At 43.6% G+C, this 20,892-nt stretch overlaps 7 protein-coding genes across 7 annotated transcripts; 3 read left to right on the plus strand and 4 right to left on the minus strand.

The window, feature by feature from the left end:
• Positions 1-83: 83 nt before the first annotated feature.
• On the plus strand, positions 84-776 carry GCG54_00013999 (uncharacterized protein; the record flags this gene model as incomplete). Its single annotated transcript, XM_045413845.1, has 1 exon — positions 84-776. One exon carries the CDS (start codon positions 84-86, stop codon positions 774-776), a length of 693 nt encoding a protein of 230 aa, XP_045261924.1.
• Positions 777-1,528: 752 nt separating this feature from the next.
• Positions 1,529-3,715, minus strand: GCG54_00014000 (uncharacterized protein; the record flags this gene model as incomplete). Its single annotated transcript, XM_045413846.1, has 3 exons — positions 1,529-2,914; positions 2,965-3,342; positions 3,443-3,715. 3 exons carry the CDS (start codon positions 3,713-3,715, stop codon positions 1,529-1,531), a joined length of 2,037 nt encoding a protein of 678 aa, XP_045261925.1.
• Positions 3,716-4,850: 1,135 nt separating this feature from the next.
• On the plus strand, positions 4,851-5,213 carry GCG54_00014001 (uncharacterized protein; the record flags this gene model as incomplete). The annotated part of the gene is made up of 2 exons (XM_045413847.1): positions 4,851-4,860; positions 4,918-5,213. 2 exons carry the CDS (start codon positions 4,851-4,853, stop codon positions 5,211-5,213), a joined length of 306 nt encoding a protein of 101 aa, XP_045261926.1.
• Positions 5,214-8,352: 3,139 nt separating this feature from the next.
• Positions 8,353-9,243, minus strand: GCG54_00014002 (uncharacterized protein; the record flags this gene model as incomplete). Its single annotated transcript, XM_045413848.1, has 2 exons — positions 8,353-8,987; positions 9,045-9,243. The coding sequence occupies 2 exons, from the start codon at positions 9,241-9,243 to the stop codon at positions 8,353-8,355; spliced, it is 834 nt and encodes a 277-aa protein (XP_045261927.1).
• An 809-nt stretch (positions 9,244-10,052) lies between these two features.
• Positions 10,053-11,201, minus strand: GCG54_00014003 (uncharacterized protein; the record flags this gene model as incomplete). The annotated part of the gene is made up of 2 exons (XM_045413849.1): positions 10,053-11,070; positions 11,155-11,201. 2 exons carry the CDS (start codon positions 11,199-11,201, stop codon positions 10,053-10,055), a joined length of 1,065 nt encoding a protein of 354 aa, XP_045261928.1.
• A 1,781-nt stretch (positions 11,202-12,982) lies between these two features.
• Positions 12,983-13,622, plus strand: GCG54_00014004 (uncharacterized protein; the record flags this gene model as incomplete). Its single annotated transcript, XM_045413850.1, has 2 exons — positions 12,983-13,264; positions 13,326-13,622. 2 exons carry the CDS (start codon positions 12,983-12,985, stop codon positions 13,620-13,622), a joined length of 579 nt encoding a protein of 192 aa, XP_045261929.1.
• Positions 13,623-13,769: 147 nt separating this feature from the next.
• Positions 13,770-14,781, minus strand: GCG54_00014005 (uncharacterized protein; the record flags this gene model as incomplete). The annotated part of the gene is made up of 3 exons (XM_045413851.1): positions 13,770-13,996; positions 14,048-14,476; positions 14,529-14,781. 3 exons carry the CDS (start codon positions 14,779-14,781, stop codon positions 13,770-13,772), a joined length of 909 nt encoding a protein of 302 aa, XP_045261930.1.
• Positions 14,782-20,892: the final 6,111 nt, after the last annotated feature.

Consider the following 20,892-nt stretch of genomic DNA (forward strand, 5'->3'; position numbering starts at 1 on the left):
TTCGTACTTCACTCAAACCGAATTCCAGTCGGACTACTTCTTCGACACAACTACTCCATCCACACCACCCCATCTCAACCAACATGCGCTGCGCTTATTCCGACAACGGAGCTCCCAGCTCGGGCTCTGGGGAGCTGACAGCACTCCAACTATTCAACAACAAATATCCCAGCCCAGGCTCGCAGAAGTCGACGAGATCCGCACCTGCTAAGGACAGTGCTCCCAGCTTGAGCTCTCAGAAATCGACGAGTCCCGAGCTTCCCAACGATAGTCATCTTAGGTCGGGATCTCAAAGGTCAATGAGGTCTGCACCAATATCCAACGTTTTCGGCACCCGATGTATTCGTCGCCTCAATGTGCAAGAGGGCGACCTGCTCCAGGACCTCTACGCCTGGGGCACCCGGGTTGACGACTGGATCGGGACCATAACTCCCCATCCACCGTCTACGGATGACGACATCGATGCCATCACCCCAGCTCCTCCCCGTCTGCCTTCTGCGGGTGATGATGTCGATGCCATTACTCCAGCCCCTCCTCTTTCGCATTCCCAGGGTTCAGACGCATCATCCAGCGAGACGAAGATTACCGACCCCAATGCAAACAAGAAGCCGTATCTTCCCGGGTCTTCGTTACCGAACGATGCAATCGACAGTGAAAAAAAGCAGAAGCCTGGCAACACATACACTTTGGGTGCCACACAGCCTAAGGTGGAAACTACAAATGATGTACAACCCCCAAACGAACCCGCGGATGTCAAGAAGCGCAAGAATCTCTAGCGCAGAATCTTGGCCGTCCTGAAAGGACACATGAAAGAGGCTGATGGTTAATTTGTTTCTCACCTTTGACTTATTGCCAATGTTTCTGACAATATTTCTGCAGAACTCCCGCGCGTCGACCCCGAACCATCCAAATTCAAGACCTTTCTCAAACGATTCAGCAGATCAAAAGAACCAATCCCAACCGAGAATCTCCTAATGCCAAGAGAAACCGGCAGCAATTCCCAATCAGCTCAGGACGATGATAGAGATGAGACACGTGCCACAAAAGGAGGGAAAAGTCAGCGAAGGCTGTTCAAAAGACGGAAGGATTCGGTATAGGTTCAGCTGCAGGACGATGATGAGTTCATCTACAGCCGAGAGTCTTCATCTCAGCGGCGATGTGCTGATCCTGGGCTAGTGCTGGTGCTCGTTGAATGCACCAAGAGCAGCGACGGTTATGATGCTCGGGTTTGGATGATTGTTTAGTCTCAGCGTCTTCGTCTATTGGTATATTCCAAATGAAGCGTTTTGTGTCTGTACCCTTTCTTGTTCTCGCTGCCGCCGGTGATTCCTTGAAAAATGAGACGTCCAAAATAAGCATTTACTTTATTTAGCATCTGGCCCTGTCGTGCTAGACCCTGGATATGAGCGTCCCGAAACACGGGAGGTGACCGCTTAGCATAAAACTTCTGAACAAGTGGTATCGATTGCGGAACTTCATTAGTTGTGACATAATGCCTCATAAAATGCTTCATCTCTTGGTTCGTGTGCTAAGAACCAAACCTGTCGCTCAAACGCTCCTTTTCAATTGACAAGAAGTGGAGGTCATCCTCGAGCTTGGAAAGGTCCTCCCTTGCACGCTCCAGGGTTGCCAACGTCTCGTCCACGGCGGCCTGGGCCGCCCTGAGCTCTCTTTCACCCACCCTTCTCGTATCCTGTAGCCGTTCTGTTTGATGTGCTGCCGAACCCATCTTGACCCTGACGGCCCTCCTCAAGGCGTCGAAGAGCATGCCCGGTTGAAGACTCATGTCTGTCTCCTCCGGTGGCTGAGACGGCGATGCCAGGGCTCGACCCATGTCGTTGGCGCTTTGGTCGTCGTGCGCGTGAAGGACGGCGGGGTATCTGGCAACGAGATCGTCAAGGCCTGCGAGAAAACCGTCAAACTGCTCCATCTGGGCGGCGACAGCGTCCCCCGATGAGAGACTCTCGAGTTTGGCGCGGGCGGCCTCCAGGTGTCGTTGCTCCTGAGCGTACTCGTGCTGGCGGAGCTTGACCGTTGTCCGCTGTATGTCGACCCTGTAGCCCAGCTTCTCGATGTCGCCCTCGAGGTCGGCCATCATGCTCTCTCGTTTCCTCTTGTGGCGCTCTACTACCGTGATGCCTTCCGTGTCGTCAGTCATGGGGGTCGTGCTGCTCTCGCTCCTCCGCGGCGGGTCCGGGGGCCTGGTGCGGTGTTCTGGCGGGTTGTTTGTTCTTGATGTAGTCCCCGGCCATGGCCTTTGCGGGGCCGACGCGGGAATGTGGGATTCGGGGCGGAAATTGTTCCAGGATGATGAGGATGATGTGGTGGTGGTGGTGGTGGTAGTGGCGGTGGCGGTGGTCTGCGTTCTTTGTGGCGGTTCGGTCATGGCGCGTATTCCTGAGGTGTCGGTCTTGACTGACGTTGTTGGGAGTGGCCTTTGCCGTGGTGATGCCACGGCCCTGGTGTTCGGTTCTGGATCGTCGGTGGTCCGGGTGGGCCTAGACCGTGGCGATTCCTCTGCTCTCGTGTGTGCCACCGAGTTGCCAGAGGTCCTTGCTGTCGTGGGAGACCGGGCTCTTGGAGGCGGCGCGGCCATTAGGTTGGTATCTCGACGGTTAGTCTCCCGGTGGCTGGTCGCTGCGGCGGGCGTGCCGGTTTTCGTTTCTGGAATTTGGACTACGATCTCGCTTGCCGGGCTGCTGTGACGTTGACCGGCAGCTGATGACGGTTGCTGTGAGTATTGCGGTTGACGCGAGTATTCCCGTTGATGTGAATGCTGCGACTGACGTGATTGTTGCGGTTGATGTGAGTTTTGTGATTGACGGGAGTGTTGGGGCAAGGCCCATGCCGGCGTTTGTGATGGTAGGCCGTGTACTGGCGATGAGCGGGCGGGAGTACCATCTTCGTCCCTTGGCTGGAAAAGTGTCAGCGGTGATTCCGAGATGTTTGGTCCCGGCGACGTACCCCTAGACTCATCCGACGATCTCCATCGTCGAATGTTGACGGGCCGGCCTCATGGTAGTCACTGCGGCTGCCGGCTGCGGCGTTGCGCGCCAGGAGTTGGAGGGCGGTGGAGGACCATCGTAATGAAGGCCCTGTGCGTGGGTTGGGAGACGGGGCGGTGGTGATGGAGGTTGAGGCGGAGGTTGAGACAGGGGATGATGCCGTACTTGGGTGGTAAGATGAGGCGTCGGCGGAGAGGCCCGGACTCGGCCCGGGTGGATACGGGCGGGTGTAGTCGGGGGTTTCCGATACCCTGTCCAGACGCCTCATCGCCTGGTTCGCCGCCGGCGAGGGCGAGTACTGGCTGTAGACGTCGGGATGCCCTCGTATTTGCGCTTCCTGTGCGGCATGTCAATGACGGATGTCGTTGGACGTTTCACTTGGACATGGGACAGGTTGAAGCGGAGCTGTGGGGGTTGGGCGTGTTTTCGGAACGGACCTGTCTATCAAGAACGCGCATGACATCAACATCACTCAAGTGATCGCGACGAATGCCCCTATTGCGGGTGCGATTTGCCAGACGGGCCGTGACTTCGTTCGAGAGCAGGATGCGGGCTTGCTCGAGGTTGACGAGGCGGCAGAGCATGCACAGGTGTTTGCGCAGGTTGTTGCTCCACGAGCGCGGCGACAGCTCGGGGCCGAGGATGTCCTCGAGGCGGGAGATGCGCCACGTTGATAGGACTTTTTCGGCCTGCGCCTCGGTGAGGTTCATCGCGACGCAATGGTGCGCGCACGCGCGCGAACTCGGTCTAGGTAGTCGATGGAGTTGTGCGGCGGCGGCGATTGATGAGATGCGACGGCTAGGGCGGAGGACGGGTGGGCGGGTGAGGGTGGATTGAGCTGGCACACGGCGACGAGGCGAGGGCGGGATGTACGCTGGAGCCCATCACATTGCAGTACTCCAGGCTGCAGTGGGAACAGTTCAGTGGTGGTGGGGGTGCCCAAGCGGTGCCCCGGGGGAGACGGGAGCCCGACCGGGAACAGGCCGTCGGATTAACTCACCTACGGGGGTTGTTCCGAGACGGCGGTTGGGGCGGTTGAGGTAAGGCGGTAGAAGGACTCGCAGTATTGTTTGCTTGTTTGTTGGTTGGGGATCCCTCCCAAATTAGCCACCGCAGATATTTCCAATAGAGAATTTCCAATATAGTTCGACGTCACGTGGTCATGTTTGATTCACATTAAGCTTTTCGTTCGCTCCACAGCCGTATTTAGCATGTTGCACCCAGGATCACTAGTCCCGGTCAAGTGTAAAATTCTATGTGGATGGCGACCGGTGGTCCCGTAGAACCCCGAATACTTGGACCGGACACGACCCTGTAACTGATGACAATGTTTAAGGGACGAGTCACTATTTGCTCACTTCAAGCAATATAGAAGTCATCACTTTGAGCATCAGTCCGACTTGCGCCCTCCGGTGCCTGGCCATCGACAAGCATCGCATTCCCAGATGAGTCCATAACCCTTCGTCAAATCCCAGGCTACCTCCGGGTGGCGCCCCGATGCAGGGCCCACATCTGCGGCGGCCGAGCCGGGACGCTAGTGCCAGCGCACGGGTCGGCCACGGCCGTGGGGCAACAAATCCGAGGAAGGCGCCATGCGTGCAGCAATCCAGCTGTGCCTGCCTGGTGAATTTGGGCACGACTGCACCGGGATTGATGAGCATGCAAAGAAGTCACTCACCTGGAAGGTGCACCTGCGTTCCTTCCGTGGTAGTCAGCTAGCGAGGCAGAAACATACTCCCCGCCAGCGACACCTACAAACTCCCGGTTTATCACGAATAAGTCTCGACATTCAGCCCCAAGAAATACGTCACTATAAGCGATCGTATGATCAACATCACAATCATGATGCCTTACAGTACGCTCTCCCTCCACAAATTTCCCGTTCTTTGTAGTCAACTGACCCGACAGACAGCCAGACTGCAGCCAAGGATCATCTATCACACCGCCGGTTTCCACGTCCTCAACACGGACGGCGACGTCAAGAGACAATCCAGGCTCGCTGTTCAAGACCTCCGGCAGCTCTTTCCCAACTCTTCCGTCTCCGTTGAGACTACCTGGCACGGCGACACTGCACATACCGTCATCGACGTTCAAGGTGGTTTCATCGACAGCGACAGGTATGCCACGGCGTTCGAGATTATGAAGGACCTTTTCGTGGGCTACTCCATTTCTACGTCGACCACCGAGCTGCCAATTCTTGTTGAGTAAAGGTGCGGCGGTTCCCGCTGACTTCTGTCAGATTGTGTGGGGGGCGAAGGTCGGCAGAGACAAGCAAGCATCGTCATGGGCATCAATGGCTTCGGATTTGGCAAGACCGAGGATAGTCAACAAGAATAAGGAAGGGTAGCTGAACAGACATTACATCTGGGCACGAGGCGTTGCTTTCTGATCATCGACGCGAAACACGTATGGTGATTAGGCACCCGTACAAATCGTCGCATATATCATAATGAAGTAATACAATCCTCCCTGCTCAATGATCTCTGCATGTGTTACCTGGTTAAGATGACGTGCGAGTCAAGGGCCCTGACGTGGACGTGATCCATTCTGCAGTTTCATCGCTGCCCGGCCAAAGCCTCTGCGGTTCCTTGGGGTAACACCCGCATGACTTCAAGAGATTAATAGTTGATGAATTACAAAAAGAACCGACTGTTTGTATACCAATCACTCCGCGATCATCTCGCAGTTGGCTTTGCTGAAACGCGCAGGCGCTGTCTTCCAACCCAGACTCGCTTTCCATACGAGCAGAAAATCTCAACCGGTCCGGCTGACCCAATGAATTCAGGTCTAGGATCGCCCCGATTGTCTGTTCATCGAGAACAATGTTTTCGGACTCATTGTGACCGTCTGCCGGGACTGACTGCGCCGGCAATAGCGACGGGAAAGAAGGGAAACCTGCGATCTATCGGCAAGAACCTTCAACGGCTGAATGACGGTGCAGGATGGTAGCGCATTCATTAGCAATAACGTGCAGCCGATATCTTAAAAACGATGTTAGGCCTCTTAGAATCCAGTTCAAAGTACTACAAAGCCTTGATAAGTGACAGGACCTAGAAATCAACTGCGACCAAGCGAAAGAATAGGCCACAAAACAAAATGTTGATCTGACCCGGGATTGAACCGGGGACCTTCAGTGTGTGAGACTGACGTGATAACTACTACACCACCAGACCAGTTGCTGCTGTTGGCAAACGGGAGACAGTGAGAGGATCTTGAGGGCTAGGCTGTGGCTGCGGTTGCCTTGTGTGGAATCGCAAGGACTTAGTGCCCTCAGGCGGAAATGCGCCGTTTGAGGATGGGATTCCTGATGCCGTTCGCCGGGAACAAACCAGGTGTTACAGTAAATTCAAATGAAGAAGGCCTACCTTGTGATAGAAGTGTTGATATCACGATGATTCGGGGCCTGACAATTTGGAACTGGAGAATTTGCGAGCCTTGCCTGTGTTGTGACTTTCTCAAAGTTAGACGAGGTTGTCACGAGAATGTTGATTCCGCACTCGGGTAAGGGGTATAAACTATACTTATTATCCTTCCTTGGATCAGCCTCGCCTTACAATCTTACAGATATCCTATTACTGAAGTCCAAAGTGCCACACCCCATACTATGGTGTTAACGCAGTCGAATTTGTCTCGGCCGAGGCTTCCTTGTCCAGCTTTGCCTTCCGCATTGCCTGCCTCATCTCTCTCTTGGTCTGTCGAACCATCCATTCAAACTTCAAGTCTCGCTCAATTCTGGACCTGACCTCTCTCAGAAATCTCAAGTCGTCTTCCTCGAATGCAAACCCTTTCGCTCGTCGACGTTCCAAGGCTTTCACGAGTGTGCGGACGTATCGGTAATCGGATCTCCCAAACGCAGACAGCTTTTTCTGTTTTAGTCGGGGGTCTCGCGGGGGTCCTTTGATCACAACAGTTGAAACTTCCCAGCAAGTGTTTATGGTTGGTGTTTGATCGTAAGACGTTGTGACATGGGCAGAAGCGTCGTTGGGTGGCTCACTGTCGGGCACGTCTGACAGTGGAATTTGTGATGCCTCCCCCTGGACACCATTTTCGTGTGTAATTGCCGAAAGCCGTGGGCTGCTCGATAAGTTTGGAACCATCGTCACTCCAAGTAATTGTTGGCCGATGCAAACGCAGGCTCAGTGACGCCGCCCGAAAGGACTGTCTGATTTCTATTAGTGAAACAGTCGCATGTATTCCTTGGAATGTCATACCTAGACTTGAGTATGAGGGGACATCGAAAACTAGATTTGCACGCTAATGAGCCCGACAGCGGGAATGAAGACAATGCCAAATAAAAGTTGGAGGTTCTCCCACTTATCTTTGGAGTCGCTCCCAATGTTTTGTAATCAAGCTGCCGAGGCTCTAAAAGCCTCCCCGGCAATGTATCTATTTGCCGCCCTCCTAACCTTGCTTGGCTGCAGGGTCTTTTGAGGTCAACAGATCTAGACGACGGCGGCAAGGGGTAACCAACGCTGTCTGAAAGCAAGCAACCGGCGTTGGATCAGAACTGAAGGGGATGGCTGGTCTCCGGGATGAACCAAGGCTTCTGGGCGACACCGTACCGCAGCCAATTGTAGATCGAAGCCAGAAAGACGAGAGCATTGTGTGGGGAAACTAACGTAGAGAGTCGAGCATCCTTCCCTTGCGGGTGACTCGCCCCAGTCTAAGAACACGAGTTGGTTAGCGGCGTATCGGACAAGGATAACTAGAGCACCAACACGAACTCAGACCCAACAGTATCATTGAGCCAGATCGATGACATGAGAAATGAACCAAGAAGCGTAGTGTCAGAAGGTGCGCGTGCCGACCGTGCTTAGAGGACTGGGGTGCAGTGCCTCGGGAAACTGCCCCTGTCATCTCATTTCAATCCCAGTCGACAAACACGCAACAAACAACCAACAACTACTGGGGTCGAGACCACAATCAGGCTCGCAATTTTTGCTGCGGAAATAACGTGGAAACATGAAAAACTCGTCTGAACACCGATTGACAAGATGACACTGACGAACCTGGACCGAGTTTTAGGCCTGAAGCAAGCGATTCACGCCGAGGCTCTGCAATCTCGCAAACCAAGGTGTTCGCTATGACAACCATGGTCCCACGTTCGTTCCACTACCGAGGGGCGAAAATCTGGACACATCATGATGACAACAAACGATTTGAGTGAGAATACATTTTCTCCCAAACGCGCTCTATCACCAGCTCTATGCGGCATCGTGGCATCTATGTCTGAAATGTCAACGGTCTGCTTTCACGCGGAAACCTCGAAATATACGACTCCAGGCGTGGGAGCCAGGCCTTCACCTGAGCGCTGCGTTTATCGGCTCAACTGCTCGTTTTATTCTTGCTAGATGATGAAACCTCCGCCACGGCTGCCATCCTTGGGCATGAGGGATCGATGCGTAATGCGCTCTTCCATGTCAAAATCAAGGATGACCTTGGTCAGACGACGCAAATCTCGACCAGATATTCCAACTAGCTCCAATGCCACCTTATATCTTGCATCGTCGCGAATACCTGCTCGGCTGATTGGATGCTCCATCACTCCTTTTTGGGCCCTGGACTTTGGGGCCTGGGGCCTCCCCATTTTTTTGCGTGTCTGCTGGAGGCTGCCTGTGAGTCCCCGAGTAGCGAGATAGTCCTTGACAAGAGCTGGATCAAGACGTCGTATCTTAGGGACTGTTTCCCAACTTGTGTCCTGGACTGAGTCCGAGTATCCTACCCATTGCACTCTCAGGCGCTTGCTTTGAGAGTCGTGGCCAAGAATTGCAAATACATTGAAGTGATCAGTCCCAATCGTCTCTTCGCGGGACTTCCCCAAAGCGCTCCAATACGCATATACTTTTGAGGGTGTCGTTTGTTGAACGATGATTTCGGGCACATTCCTGCGCGATTGATCGGCAGCTCGTTCTGTGATGAGGCTCACAGAATGGCCGTTGCCAGTTGACGTATGGCCGATTATTCTGTCGTCGTCGTCGTATTCTATGAAAATCCAAGGTTACAATCTGTAAGGACTAGCGCCTGGATTGATGATCATACCTTCGTCCTTGGCTTCGGTTGGAGTTGAGCTGATCGCGGCGGTTTTGGCACGTCTTTTCTTTGAGATCTGTTTCGTTGTGGTGCCAATCTTGGCGGAACCCCGCCTTTTGGGCGACGATTCTTCTCGCTTGGCCCCGCGACGAGGAAATGCGTCTGAACCGATAGCACTTCGGCGGTAACGGTAGTGCGTTTGAGCCATGATGATATTAACTAGTGTGCGGGGTTATCCAGAGAATAATTCGGCGCGAGTTTGAGCCAGCAATCCTCAAGGAAGCTTGCGAGAATTCCAAACACAACGCGGTGCGGCACGACGCGCTGCCAGCCACCGTTCTAATGCTGTGTGACGGACACTTTGGATGCCTGATGAATGTAAGCTTGACTTGATAGGCCTGACAGACGTCACTTGCGCGAGATCCCTGTCTCGTTGTTTTGTACCTAGGGCGTACACCATAACGGGGACATTCGCGCACTTCTCAGTGGTGGGAATACTTGGGGAGTACCCACACTGCGGCGTACGGGGCATTCATCACGCAACATGTGCAAGGCAGACTCGCTCTTAGAAGGCTTTGGGCCAAAGTCTGACAAACATACTAGTCTCTCACTTTCTGCGAGTCACGGGAACGATATTCTATGAAAGACGATTCGTGGGTTGCCTTTTTGCTGTGAAGACCAAAACGCATAATTGGTCTGGGAGGGACGTGAACAACAAATTCAATGGATTTAACCGCTGGCATTAGTCTTATCAGGATCGTCAACCGCCGCTAGTATCCTCATCTTTATGGGTTGGCGGGCTTGGCTTCATGAGATCAGGCATTGCAAAGGTCGGTGGTGAGAGTTAGTACGTTTAGCTAGCCGGGCGCACCACTCCCCATGGGTAGTATTAAAAATAATTCTTTCTACTTTACTCTCATCCCTATTACTACTGCCACGGATGCTACCCCCGTTGTCTTCATCATCGTCGTTGTTGTCATCTTCATCTTTGTCGTCTACACACTTATTACTATGCTTCTATTGGATTTGGTTCGTTTTAGCAGTTGTTTGTGCATCGATCCCTGAAAAATCGCCCTGGTCGTCTTGAACCGGGACCGCAAAATCCGTCTCTTTCATTGATGAATCTCTGTTGCCGCATCGTCTTTTACTGCAGAACGCGTAGCTTCCCAACCGAAGGTCTGTACCTGGCCACAATACGTTGGTCGACTCCGCCAAGTTCATACCGAGGTTTACCACCTGATGATAAGTGTACGGCAGGGTGACAATCAACTCCCCAGGCTTGCAGACAACGATACTGTACTTGATGCCCCAGCCGTCCAGTGTCTCCTGTGAGAATAGTATATTTGAATGTCGGATGAACTGCGAACACGTCTTGCGCCCATCTAAACGTCGTCGACCACCCCTCGTTTTACCGCCCAACTTTCTGGAAGCAGCAAACTCTTCGAGCCTCCTCGATGAGCCAGGCTCGACGATCAACCATGTCTTTGGTGAACCCCAGCGGACCATGTTGACAGAGGGAAGCCCCGCATCTTCGATGTGCATTGGTGTACAAGTACCTCCGTCTTTGGCGAAGTAAAAGTAGGGAGCCGTAATTCCAGGATAATTGCGTTTAGGCTCAAGCAGATGCTCTAGATGTGATCCACAGGTAAGGTGTGTCTGCATTTGATTCGAATGGTGTACCGACTCCCAATCTCCGAGATAGTAATCGCATGGCGATGAGGGCTTTTGAGAAGCCGACGAGAAGACAGCAATTTCATCCCCACTGTAGTCATCGTGGAGCGGAATGTTTATGCTCTGATCAAATACGTTGGCGCTGTACAGAATCTGAATGTTTCCATCTTCGCTAATCGGGGAATAAGTCGCACTATAATGGAAAACCATGATGTCATTGGATTTTGGAGCTATTGTGATGGAGTTGTCGGAGGGTTTATGGTAGTCGACGACCTTAACCTTTGCGAAACCTTTCAGAGTCACTGCTTGATCTCTGCACAAGGTGCCCAGTGTATCGCTTGTGCTTTCGCCAAGATCTGCGAGTCTACAGGTAGGGTCATCTTGGCTAGAACGCTACAAAGCTTAGTGACCACACCCAGAAACAGGGAGAGACGGGGAAGAAGCTGACATTTGGAGTTTTTCATCATCGTCAGAGTTTCTGGCCAGGCCAGCCATTTTTGGACACTTCAATGCGGTCTTAAGTTGAGCTTGCGTGCGACCGATGATTGTGCACAGTATCATGAACCAAGGTCAACGCAAAGCAATGGATATGAGGGGAATTGCTTGTCCTGAAGGGTGAGGACGGATTTCAGTGTTCGGGCTCCAGATTGTCGCCTTCCGATTTCCTGGGAGTGACTTTATGTACCTAAACATTCTCCTGGCTATCAAGGTGTCCAAACAACCGATGGCGTCAATATTGCGTTGATAAAGTTCAATGGCTTGAGGAACGCAGGAGTGGGCAATGGCTAAGCTGGTGGACCTGGAGAATATCGTTAAATGCAATGTCCTTCGAAGCTGGCCCTTTCTGTTATACCTGTATTCCCGCTTTTATATTGACTTGGCCTACAACTTTGTACCGCCGATGAGTGACGCTATTCCAGTGCCTATGACACCGATTGGAGACGGCTAGCAACAGCTTCAACAATTGGATCACTCATGCTGTCTCTATTCGCAGCCGCTGAGGTCAAAGGTCCGCGGAATTAGCTTATAACTCAATGCAGTGTTTGCTTTACTCCTAATTCAACTCGTCATCTCACTTGGCGCAAGATTATTTGTTGCGGTCACCAACTAATTACTCATTCTCTGGTACAGGGAACATCAATCCCATGATGTCTTCCCGTTTTTTCGGCGTCGTGATATACCCGAACTTGAATTCACAATGGCTGAAATGTCTGCTCGCCCCTTCCGCTCGTTTACAGCCTCCTGTAAAGCTCGCACTGGGACCAAGCCAGAGGAGGTTTGGATAGCTACTCGTTTTCCAACGTTGCTCGTCATCGAGTATGAACCCCGAAGATGAAAGCTCAGGGAGAGGCAAAGGTGTGGACAGGGCTTGGTGTTGCTTGCACATAAGGTGTGCTGCAAACGATGCTTCTATACATTCCGGTCGATGCCACCACCACTTCCTCTGGCACACGCGACAGCGGACATTGGTGTAACTGTCCGTATTGAGGCAAAGGCCTCGTCCTCTTGCTCATGACGAGTATTTTCGCCGGCAAGCCGCTCGCATCGATCTATTTGAATGGAAAGTTCTGTGTCGGGGAGCGGATGAGCGGATAATCGCTGCTCCATGAATGTGTGGAACCTCTAGCGAGGTCTGATCTGAACGCCGCGCATTTCAATTCGCTTCGGTTCAACGGTCGGTGAGCGACTTAACCCAGAGCTAAATGCTGTCGACTTGAGAATTTCACGGTGAGTCGGTAAAGAATGACTGAAACACGACTCATGGTCGGTAATGTCTGTGGCGTTTCAACAGTGTTCAATTAAGACCATGGGGCGACGCAAAAGGCCCATTACCCGGATTCAGTTGAGTTCTTGGCTGTCGCCTCCAGCGGAAACAAAGTGGGTTGTCATGGGCCGGGGTATTGTTAGGGTTGAATGCGGATGAGTGGAGTTGACACCGCGAGAACGATTCTGAGAGGCTCTGATTGCGTGGCGGTGAGGCAACTCTCGCCATTGACGTGCCAATAGGAACAAGTACTCACCGAACGCCTCCTGCATCCCGCTAATTGCGCGACAATCCATCTCGTCAGCGGCCTGAAATATCCACTTTGTTTGTTGGCATTTGGGCACACCGGCATCTGCCATTTCCCGCCCAAAGAAAAAGACACCTCCAGAACATAAGCTTCAGGTGCAGAACAAGAACACCACAGGGCAGACAGTCAACATCTCCAAAGCCAAGCAGCCACGCGAACAGAGAGTCAACTCCATCCGACCTAAATAACCCCAAAACCGCAATCATGACGAACGTCGAAAACGGGTCCAGTCTCCACCTCAAGACCCTGAAGACCAACGTCCCAAGCGAGTATGCCACTTCAGGCAGGGTCCGACAGTGGCTTCTCCAACACCTCGAGAACCGCAATGTCGACCTGGTCAATGGACCGGAAGCATTCGTCTGTTTGTGGAATGGCTCCGAGCTTCACTCGCTGCATCCAAACCACATATTCGGATCTCTCATCTCCCAGGGGATTGCCCCGCAGACCGCCCACCACGTCGTCGGAGATATGATGGAATGTTTAGAGGTATGACGCCGTACCTCATGTTATTTCCATCTCTCCGATGGGATTCTAATGCCTCTTCAAGGACTACCGTGCCAGACGCGCGGCTTGTGTGGCTTCTGGCCAAGTTTGGTTTCCCGATCCAGACCCGGAGCCAGAGTCACAGCCAAAGGGGCGGCCTGAGCCGGAGGAGCGGCGACTTCGTCTTGCCGAAGATTGCGAGGCTTTGCCAGAGCAGATGGAGAATTCCCAGAGTTGGTATTCTTCCTTGACAACTGCCAGGGGTGGAGTGCTTGCAGCTGGAGTTTCTCTGGCAGTGGGACTTGGGGTTATGACGTGGTATTTGGTCAATCCTCCTTCGAAACAAGAAGATAAGAAGTAAAGTTCGGAGAAGCTCCATGACCCAGACACACAAATCTGCCTTACATCAAGTGCCTCTCACTAGCTCCAAGTCCGAAGGCATGTGCGATTTGCCAAATGCAAAAATACTATGTCCGACAATTCGACGAACTGTATTGCTGCTAGGATTTCATAAGTGAGGATTGGGCTTCGGATTTCGCGTCTGATAAATGATTTCTTGCAAATTATTCTGCTCCGTGACAGACTTCACTCCATCCGGCTTTCGTAGATCAAAAGGACTGAAGTTTTTCAATGCTATTTTGTCGAAATTGTTGCGGAATGCACCGAAATCCCAGCATTTGCCCCAGGTATTGGCATCAGGCAGAGGTATCTCCGTGTGCTCATACCATTGGTATACTTGGAAGCAAATAATCAGTATCTCGCGTCTTTGATGAAACTGTGACTTACTATAAAGCCCAGGGTCTCCTGCGCAGGTGATATGGTCTAAAATCATTGCCAAGCAGTGCGCAATGTGATGTCCATGCATCGGAAGTTGTTCTGTGCCGTTTGGGTAGTAGTAATCTTTGTACAATGCTTTCCGGATGTAGTCAAGACAATGAAGCCTGTGGAAAACAAGTGCGTGCGCAAGATAGGTCTGTTCGTTATCGATGTGGTACTCTTTGGGCAGCATCACGGCCACTGAAGGATCCTTCCTCATGGAAATTATCTCTGCGGCGGTCACTGGGATGGTAGCCTCCGTCGTAATTCCCTCCCACATCTTGTCAATTTCAGGATTCGGCTGAGAGCCCCAGGTCATGTCGCCGTTGCCACCCTTGATCGTCTGTGGCTGATCAAATCGGAGAACATAAGGAATGTCTATGCGGTCTAAGAGCGGAGCTGCACAATAGGCCAAGTCAGAGACATGCGTAGCATCGTGTGGCACACTTACAGTAGAATGAAATATCTTTCAATGATTTGTTGATTGGCTGCTCGCGCCACAAAAACCAGAAACCAGCGGCCATTGAAAAGACGATAAGGTGAGTAACTGTGAAGATTTTGATCACCTGTTTGGTGGTCCATGTATGATCATGTCGATCGAGTGTCGCAAGTTCTATGCCATCTTCCTCGCCGCAGTCTTTGTCTAACGGGGCATATTGTGCTTCCGTATTATTGGTAAAACCTCGGTAGGTGTTCAAAATCATTGCAGTGGAGGTATTCTGCCGGAAAATTGGGCAAAGAAAGCTTCCCGGCGCTCACAATGATGGCGAGATTCAATTTCATAAAGTCTGAGTGTATTTATAGCCCCTCAGTGTCCGTCCAAGGAACAAAGCAGTCTACAAACCAAATGGGAGGAATTATAATTCCACCAAAACACAAACTTCATGTATCCAGTCAAACAGAGGTTCGCCTTGCCAAGACATATTAGATCATCTAACCTGCTAGCACAGGCCTGCCCTTCAATGATCTAACGTTGGGATCACGATCATGGCTCGTGCAAAACTCCCGAAATGCCCGAAACTCCCGATGTCCATGCAGAATCTCATCCCCTCCGCAGTAATATTTCAATGCACGATCCAATTTTACGGAAGTTGAAATTATCATCTGTGACAATTGGTCTCTTCGACGCAAATAATTAAAGCTGCTACACGCCGGTGTAGATGATGTAAATCAACATGCTGTGGTCGCTTTACGTGCACACATCAATAGTACTACCAAGTCGTCCACCAAAACACTGAAACACGCCCTGCAAAGGTCTCACGAGCTGTATAACATCATTCCTACAGTTCGAGAATCAACCACAGTAGGCTAAGCAGCGTTGAGTTCGTCCCGAGTTTCTTGATAGCGATGACCTTCATCTGGGACGTACTACTTTGTGCACAGAATGAATTCCTCTGAAACCAAGGATGTCAAAGTCTTCATCGGTTCAATACTTTGTACATGATGGGTAAGTATGACCGAAGCAATAGGGATCCTCCTTGACTGATATCGGGATTGGACGAATACTCCGGGATCTTGATCATTAAATACTGCGATTATCAGGTTCTAAGTGACGACAAGAAAGATGAAGGAGACTATGCAATGTAGCCTTCCAGCCCATTACCGCAATTTATATCGGTAGGTAGTCATTCAGTGTTACGGTCAGCTATCCGACAGTAGGGTCTGCTAACAGAAGCTGGGGATTAACACATTATAACAGTACACTAAGGTCATGGTCTAAGTTATAGGTTATAGGCTATAGTAGATCAGGTTTTTTAGAGACTAAAGTGATTAGTCTTAGGCTTAATAAGTGATTTATAGTGAAGGTAAGCTGAGAGTATCTATAAGGATAAATACTAAGTTAATTACTAAAAAGCTATAGAAGTCTAATTATAAATTAAACTTAAGATTATACTATATATAAGTCTTAAATAGTTCCTTTATCTAACTACTGATTCCTAACTAAGTACTAGTAAGCACTTAGTAATCCTTACTAAGTACTTAGTAATTTATACTATCTACTCAGTTTTATCTTATTATTATATAACTTATACTATAGTTCTTCTATTTCTAAGTAAGTTCCTACTATTCCTATAATTCTATAGTATAAATATTCTATCCTAACTACCTAATACCTAAAGTAGGTTAACTAACTATTATCCTTATTTATAAGTTATAATATTAGATCCTCTCTCTAAAGGTTTTACCCTTAAGACTTAATATAAGTAGGTTATTAGTCTTAAGTTAAGGATCTACTAATTATACTTCTTATTTTTACTTATAATACTAACACTATATTAAGTTATATTACTAATAATCCTATAGTTTCTATACTCTATTATTATTATTATTCTCTTAATATTACTAAGAATAGTTTTAAAGTTATACTTTATTATTATTATTACTTAAAGGGTTTATATTATAAAATACTATTAGGTTTATTAATCTATAAGGAGTATATTACTATTAATAGCACTTATCGCTCTTATAATACTTCTAATAATATAATCTACTAGTATAAGTTTTTATCTTTTTATTATTAGTTTTTCCTTACTAACTTATTATAGTAGAGTAATTAATAGTAGAATCTTATTATCTAAACAATAAGGAAGAGGAAATAGAGGAATTATTTCAAAAGAGAATAAAGGCACTATAAAAAGCATAAGTTAAAATAAATAAGGCGCTTATAAAGTTAAATTATATTTATAAATTAAAAAGGGTTATAAGGAGACCTTAGTAGTTATAGATAAGGATAAAGTAATTAAAGATCTTTTAGCTAAATCTTCCTTAGTTTTAGAGGCGTAGTTATTAGGTGCTTCTAAGGTCTTAGATCTAGATTTAATTTTTAACTAAAATCCTAATACACTAAATTTCTTATTAGGGGGATCTTAGTTATACTTTAGTATTCTTAAGTAGATAAATAGTTTTTTATTTACTTTATAATTATTCTAGTAACTATATATATAAATAAGTTATTTTAGAGGTATAAGGAATTATATATATAAGTAGTATTTATATCTTTCCTCTATTTCCTATTATTATTATTTATATTATTCCTCATAAATTCTATTATATTCCTACTATTCTTCTAAGGTTATAAATAAGCTTAATCTATCCTTAAGGTCTATATTATTAAGTATATTAATATAGTTTTTAATCTTATTATAATAGTTAAATAAGTTATTATTTAGTTCCTATATATTATCTTTATATTTATAATTTTTCTATTTAATAAGGTATTCCTATTTATTATCTCTATACTAATAATCTAATAGCTTCTCTACTTTATACTTTAGTTTATTATCTTCTATAATAATAAAGTTATTTATTTATAATCCTTATAGTACTAACTTAAAAAGTGAAATATAGAATATTAAGTAGTATTTTATAGTTTCTAAGAGTTTAAACTTATAATTAATTAATAAGATAACTTATAATATTTTAAAAAGTCTAAGTTTTTTATAGTTAAGTTTATTACTTAGTCGTTTTATTTTAATATTTTACTATATAAAGTAAGTACTATCTCCCTCTTTTAAAGTTAATCCCTTAATCCTTTATTTATTACTAAATTTTAATATTTATTATTAAATAAATTTAAGTTTTTTATATATATTATCTTAGATATCCTTAATTTATTATACTGAGGTAGTAGCTTTAATTACTACTAAGCCTATTTAAGGTTCTCTATAAGTAGTTAATTTAAAGCTATAGTTAAAGTAAAAAGGGGATTCCTTAGTACTTTCTCTAATTATACTATTATAAGTAAACTAAGTAATTAATAAAAATATAACTTAGTTATTTTAATTATAATTAATATAAGTATAGAGGTAAGTTTTAAAGATTTAATTAATTTATTTTATTTATCTATTAGTCTATAAGTAGGATATAGTAGATATTAATTACTTAATACTAAGTTATACTATAATTAACTTCTAAAACTTAAAAGTAAATATTTTATCTCTATTTAATATAATTTCCTTAAATATACTATAATTAGTAATAATATACTTAAGGAAGGTATATNATATTCTTTAGTATTACTTACTTCTTTATATAAAATAAAGTAGGTATACTTTATAAGTTAATCTACTATAATAAGAACACTATTAAAGTATACTCTTATAAGAAGTTCTTATAACTTTAGTAGTTTAATAATAAAGTTAAAAGATATAGATTACTAAGTAGTTTATAATATAAGTAAAAGTTATAGTATATTATAAGGTTAATATTAAGTAGGTTTACTTTTTAAGTATACTTTATAATTCTTAATTACTTTTACTATATATTCTCTTATAACCTTTTCTCTATATTATTATTATAATTATTTCTAAGTCTTTATAATTCCTTAGTAACTATATATAAAATATATATAAAATTCTATAATTACTTTATTATCTAGTTTATTAGTTAAGCTAATACTAAATTATTTAGTTATTATTAGGAGTTTAGCTATTAGTATTAAGTCTCTATTATCTTATTATTTAAGAATTACCTAGGTTTCTTTAAGTACTAAGATATTATAATTTAGTTATTAGCTAAGAGTATCTACTCTATTATTATTTAATCTTTTTTAATAAATTATTTAAAAGTTAAATTTTAAGAGGAATTCTAACTATTAGATTTATTATTTATTAAGTATTTTTAAAGTTATAAAATATAAGAGATTCTTATAATCTAAATATATAAGTACTTTATAAATTATTCCTAAAAGTTTAAGTTTCTATTCTTTAAAAGCTTTAATAATTACTATAAGTTCTTTATTATAGATTTAGTAATTAAGTTTTAGTTTATAAAGTTTATAAGAGAAAAAGGTATATAGGTATAAATATCTTTTTAAATCTTATTATAATAGTTATACTCTAATTATATAGTTAGATATATTAAGTTCTACTTTAAACTATTTTATTAGATCTAAAATAATTAGAATAGGTTTACTAATAATAAAGTCCTTAATCTTCTAGAATACTATCTATTATAGTTCTATCTATATAAAAAGTATATCTTTATAGCTAAAGCTAATAAAAGCTATATTAATCTTATTATAGTTTTTAATAAATTTATAGTAGAAGTTAATAAAACTTAAAAATCTTTAAATTTCCTTAAGGTTATTAAGTACTAGCTATTCCTTAATAGCTTTAACTTTATTTCTTAATATATAAACCTTCTTAGAAGTAATAATAAATCTAAAATATTTTACTTTTTATATATAAAATTTACTTTTTTTAAGTTTAACTAAGAGTTTAGCTTCCTAAAAGGCTTATAAGATATAATATATATCTTCTTTATACTTCTTAAGTATAAGTAAGAAAATAAAAATATTATCTAAGTAGATAACTATATAGATATTAATATACTTATATAGTACTATATTAATTATATTCTAAAATATTATAGGTATATTAATAAGACTAAAAGGTATAATAAGGTATTTAAAATATCCTTTTTTTATCTAGAAAGTAGTTTTCTATTCTTTACTTTATTTTATTTAGATTAAGTTATAAGCCTTTTTAAAATTAAAAGCTATAAACTAATTAGCTCTATATAGAACTTATTTTATTTTATCTATAAGGGGTAGTAAGTAATAATTTTTAATTATTATTTTATTAAGTATATAATAGTTAATATATAGTTATAGTTTTCTATTCTTCTTAAGTATAAATAAGATAGAGCTTCCTATTAGTAATATTAAAAGTCTAATATAACCTTTCTTAAGGTTTTCTTTAAAATATTTATCTAAAACTTCTATCTCTATTAAGTTAAGTCTATAGATTTTATTAAATTATAGTTCTTTCCCTTCCTTANGGGGATTTTATAATTAAAACTAATATATTTAAGTAGTTTAGTTTCTAATTTAGCTATAAAAAGTTTCTTATAAACTTTATATTTTTTTAGAATAAATAGAAGTAGATTATCTTTTTATTTAAGATCTATTATAATTAATAGTTATAATATAGCTTTTTTTACCTTAAAGTAGTAGATATATTATCTTATTATTTTATATAATATTAGCTTATTTAAAACCTATTTTTAGTAAGGCTACTTAAAGATTAAGTTATTATAATCCTAATAAAATTAGCTTTTACTCTAATTTATCTATAAGTTACTTATTTATAGCTAGAATAATCTTAGTATTATATTATATATTCTTAGATTAATAATATTAAATTAAATTCTTTCTTTTTAATTTAAGTAGTTTATCTTAAGAGGTATAATCTTATTATAGATAATACCTCTTTTATACTTAAATTCTTCTCTTTCTACTATATATAACTAATATAGTTATTTTTTTCCTCTTTATTATATTTCTAGTTTATTAATAGCTTAAGAGGTAATAAAGTTTACTTTTTCTCTACTATCTATTAGAATAAGTATAATTTATTAATTAATAGTTACCTTAATTTTAAGGTTTACCTTATATCCTTATAATATTTAGTAGATAGATTTTTTGCTATATACTTATTATAATCTTTTTTTAGTAAATAAGTTTAGTTTTTTAACTACTTTAAATATCCTAAGTAAGTAATTTGCTTTCCTTCCTATTATACTTTTATAAAGCTATTTTTATAATATCTAACCTAAAAAAATTAAGATCTATTCTTTATAATTCTCTAGGTATATACTTCTTCCTTATAGTAGATTTAGTATTTATTATATTAGTATTTATCCTATTTTATTTATTTATTATAGAGGTATTTTATAAGAAATTATTAACTAGAGGTAAATATAATAATATTACTATTAAATTTTCTAAGTTCCTATTTAATAAAGGTATATATAGTATAGATATTTTATAGAGGACTATTATTATATTACTTAGGTTAGAAATAGTAGTTATA

Source organism: Colletotrichum gloeosporioides (assembly GCF_011800055.1).
Source record: "Colletotrichum gloeosporioides strain Lc1 chromosome Unknown consensus_60, whole genome shotgun sequence".
Lineage (NCBI taxonomy): Eukaryota > Fungi > Ascomycota > Sordariomycetes > Glomerellales > Glomerellaceae > Colletotrichum > Colletotrichum gloeosporioides.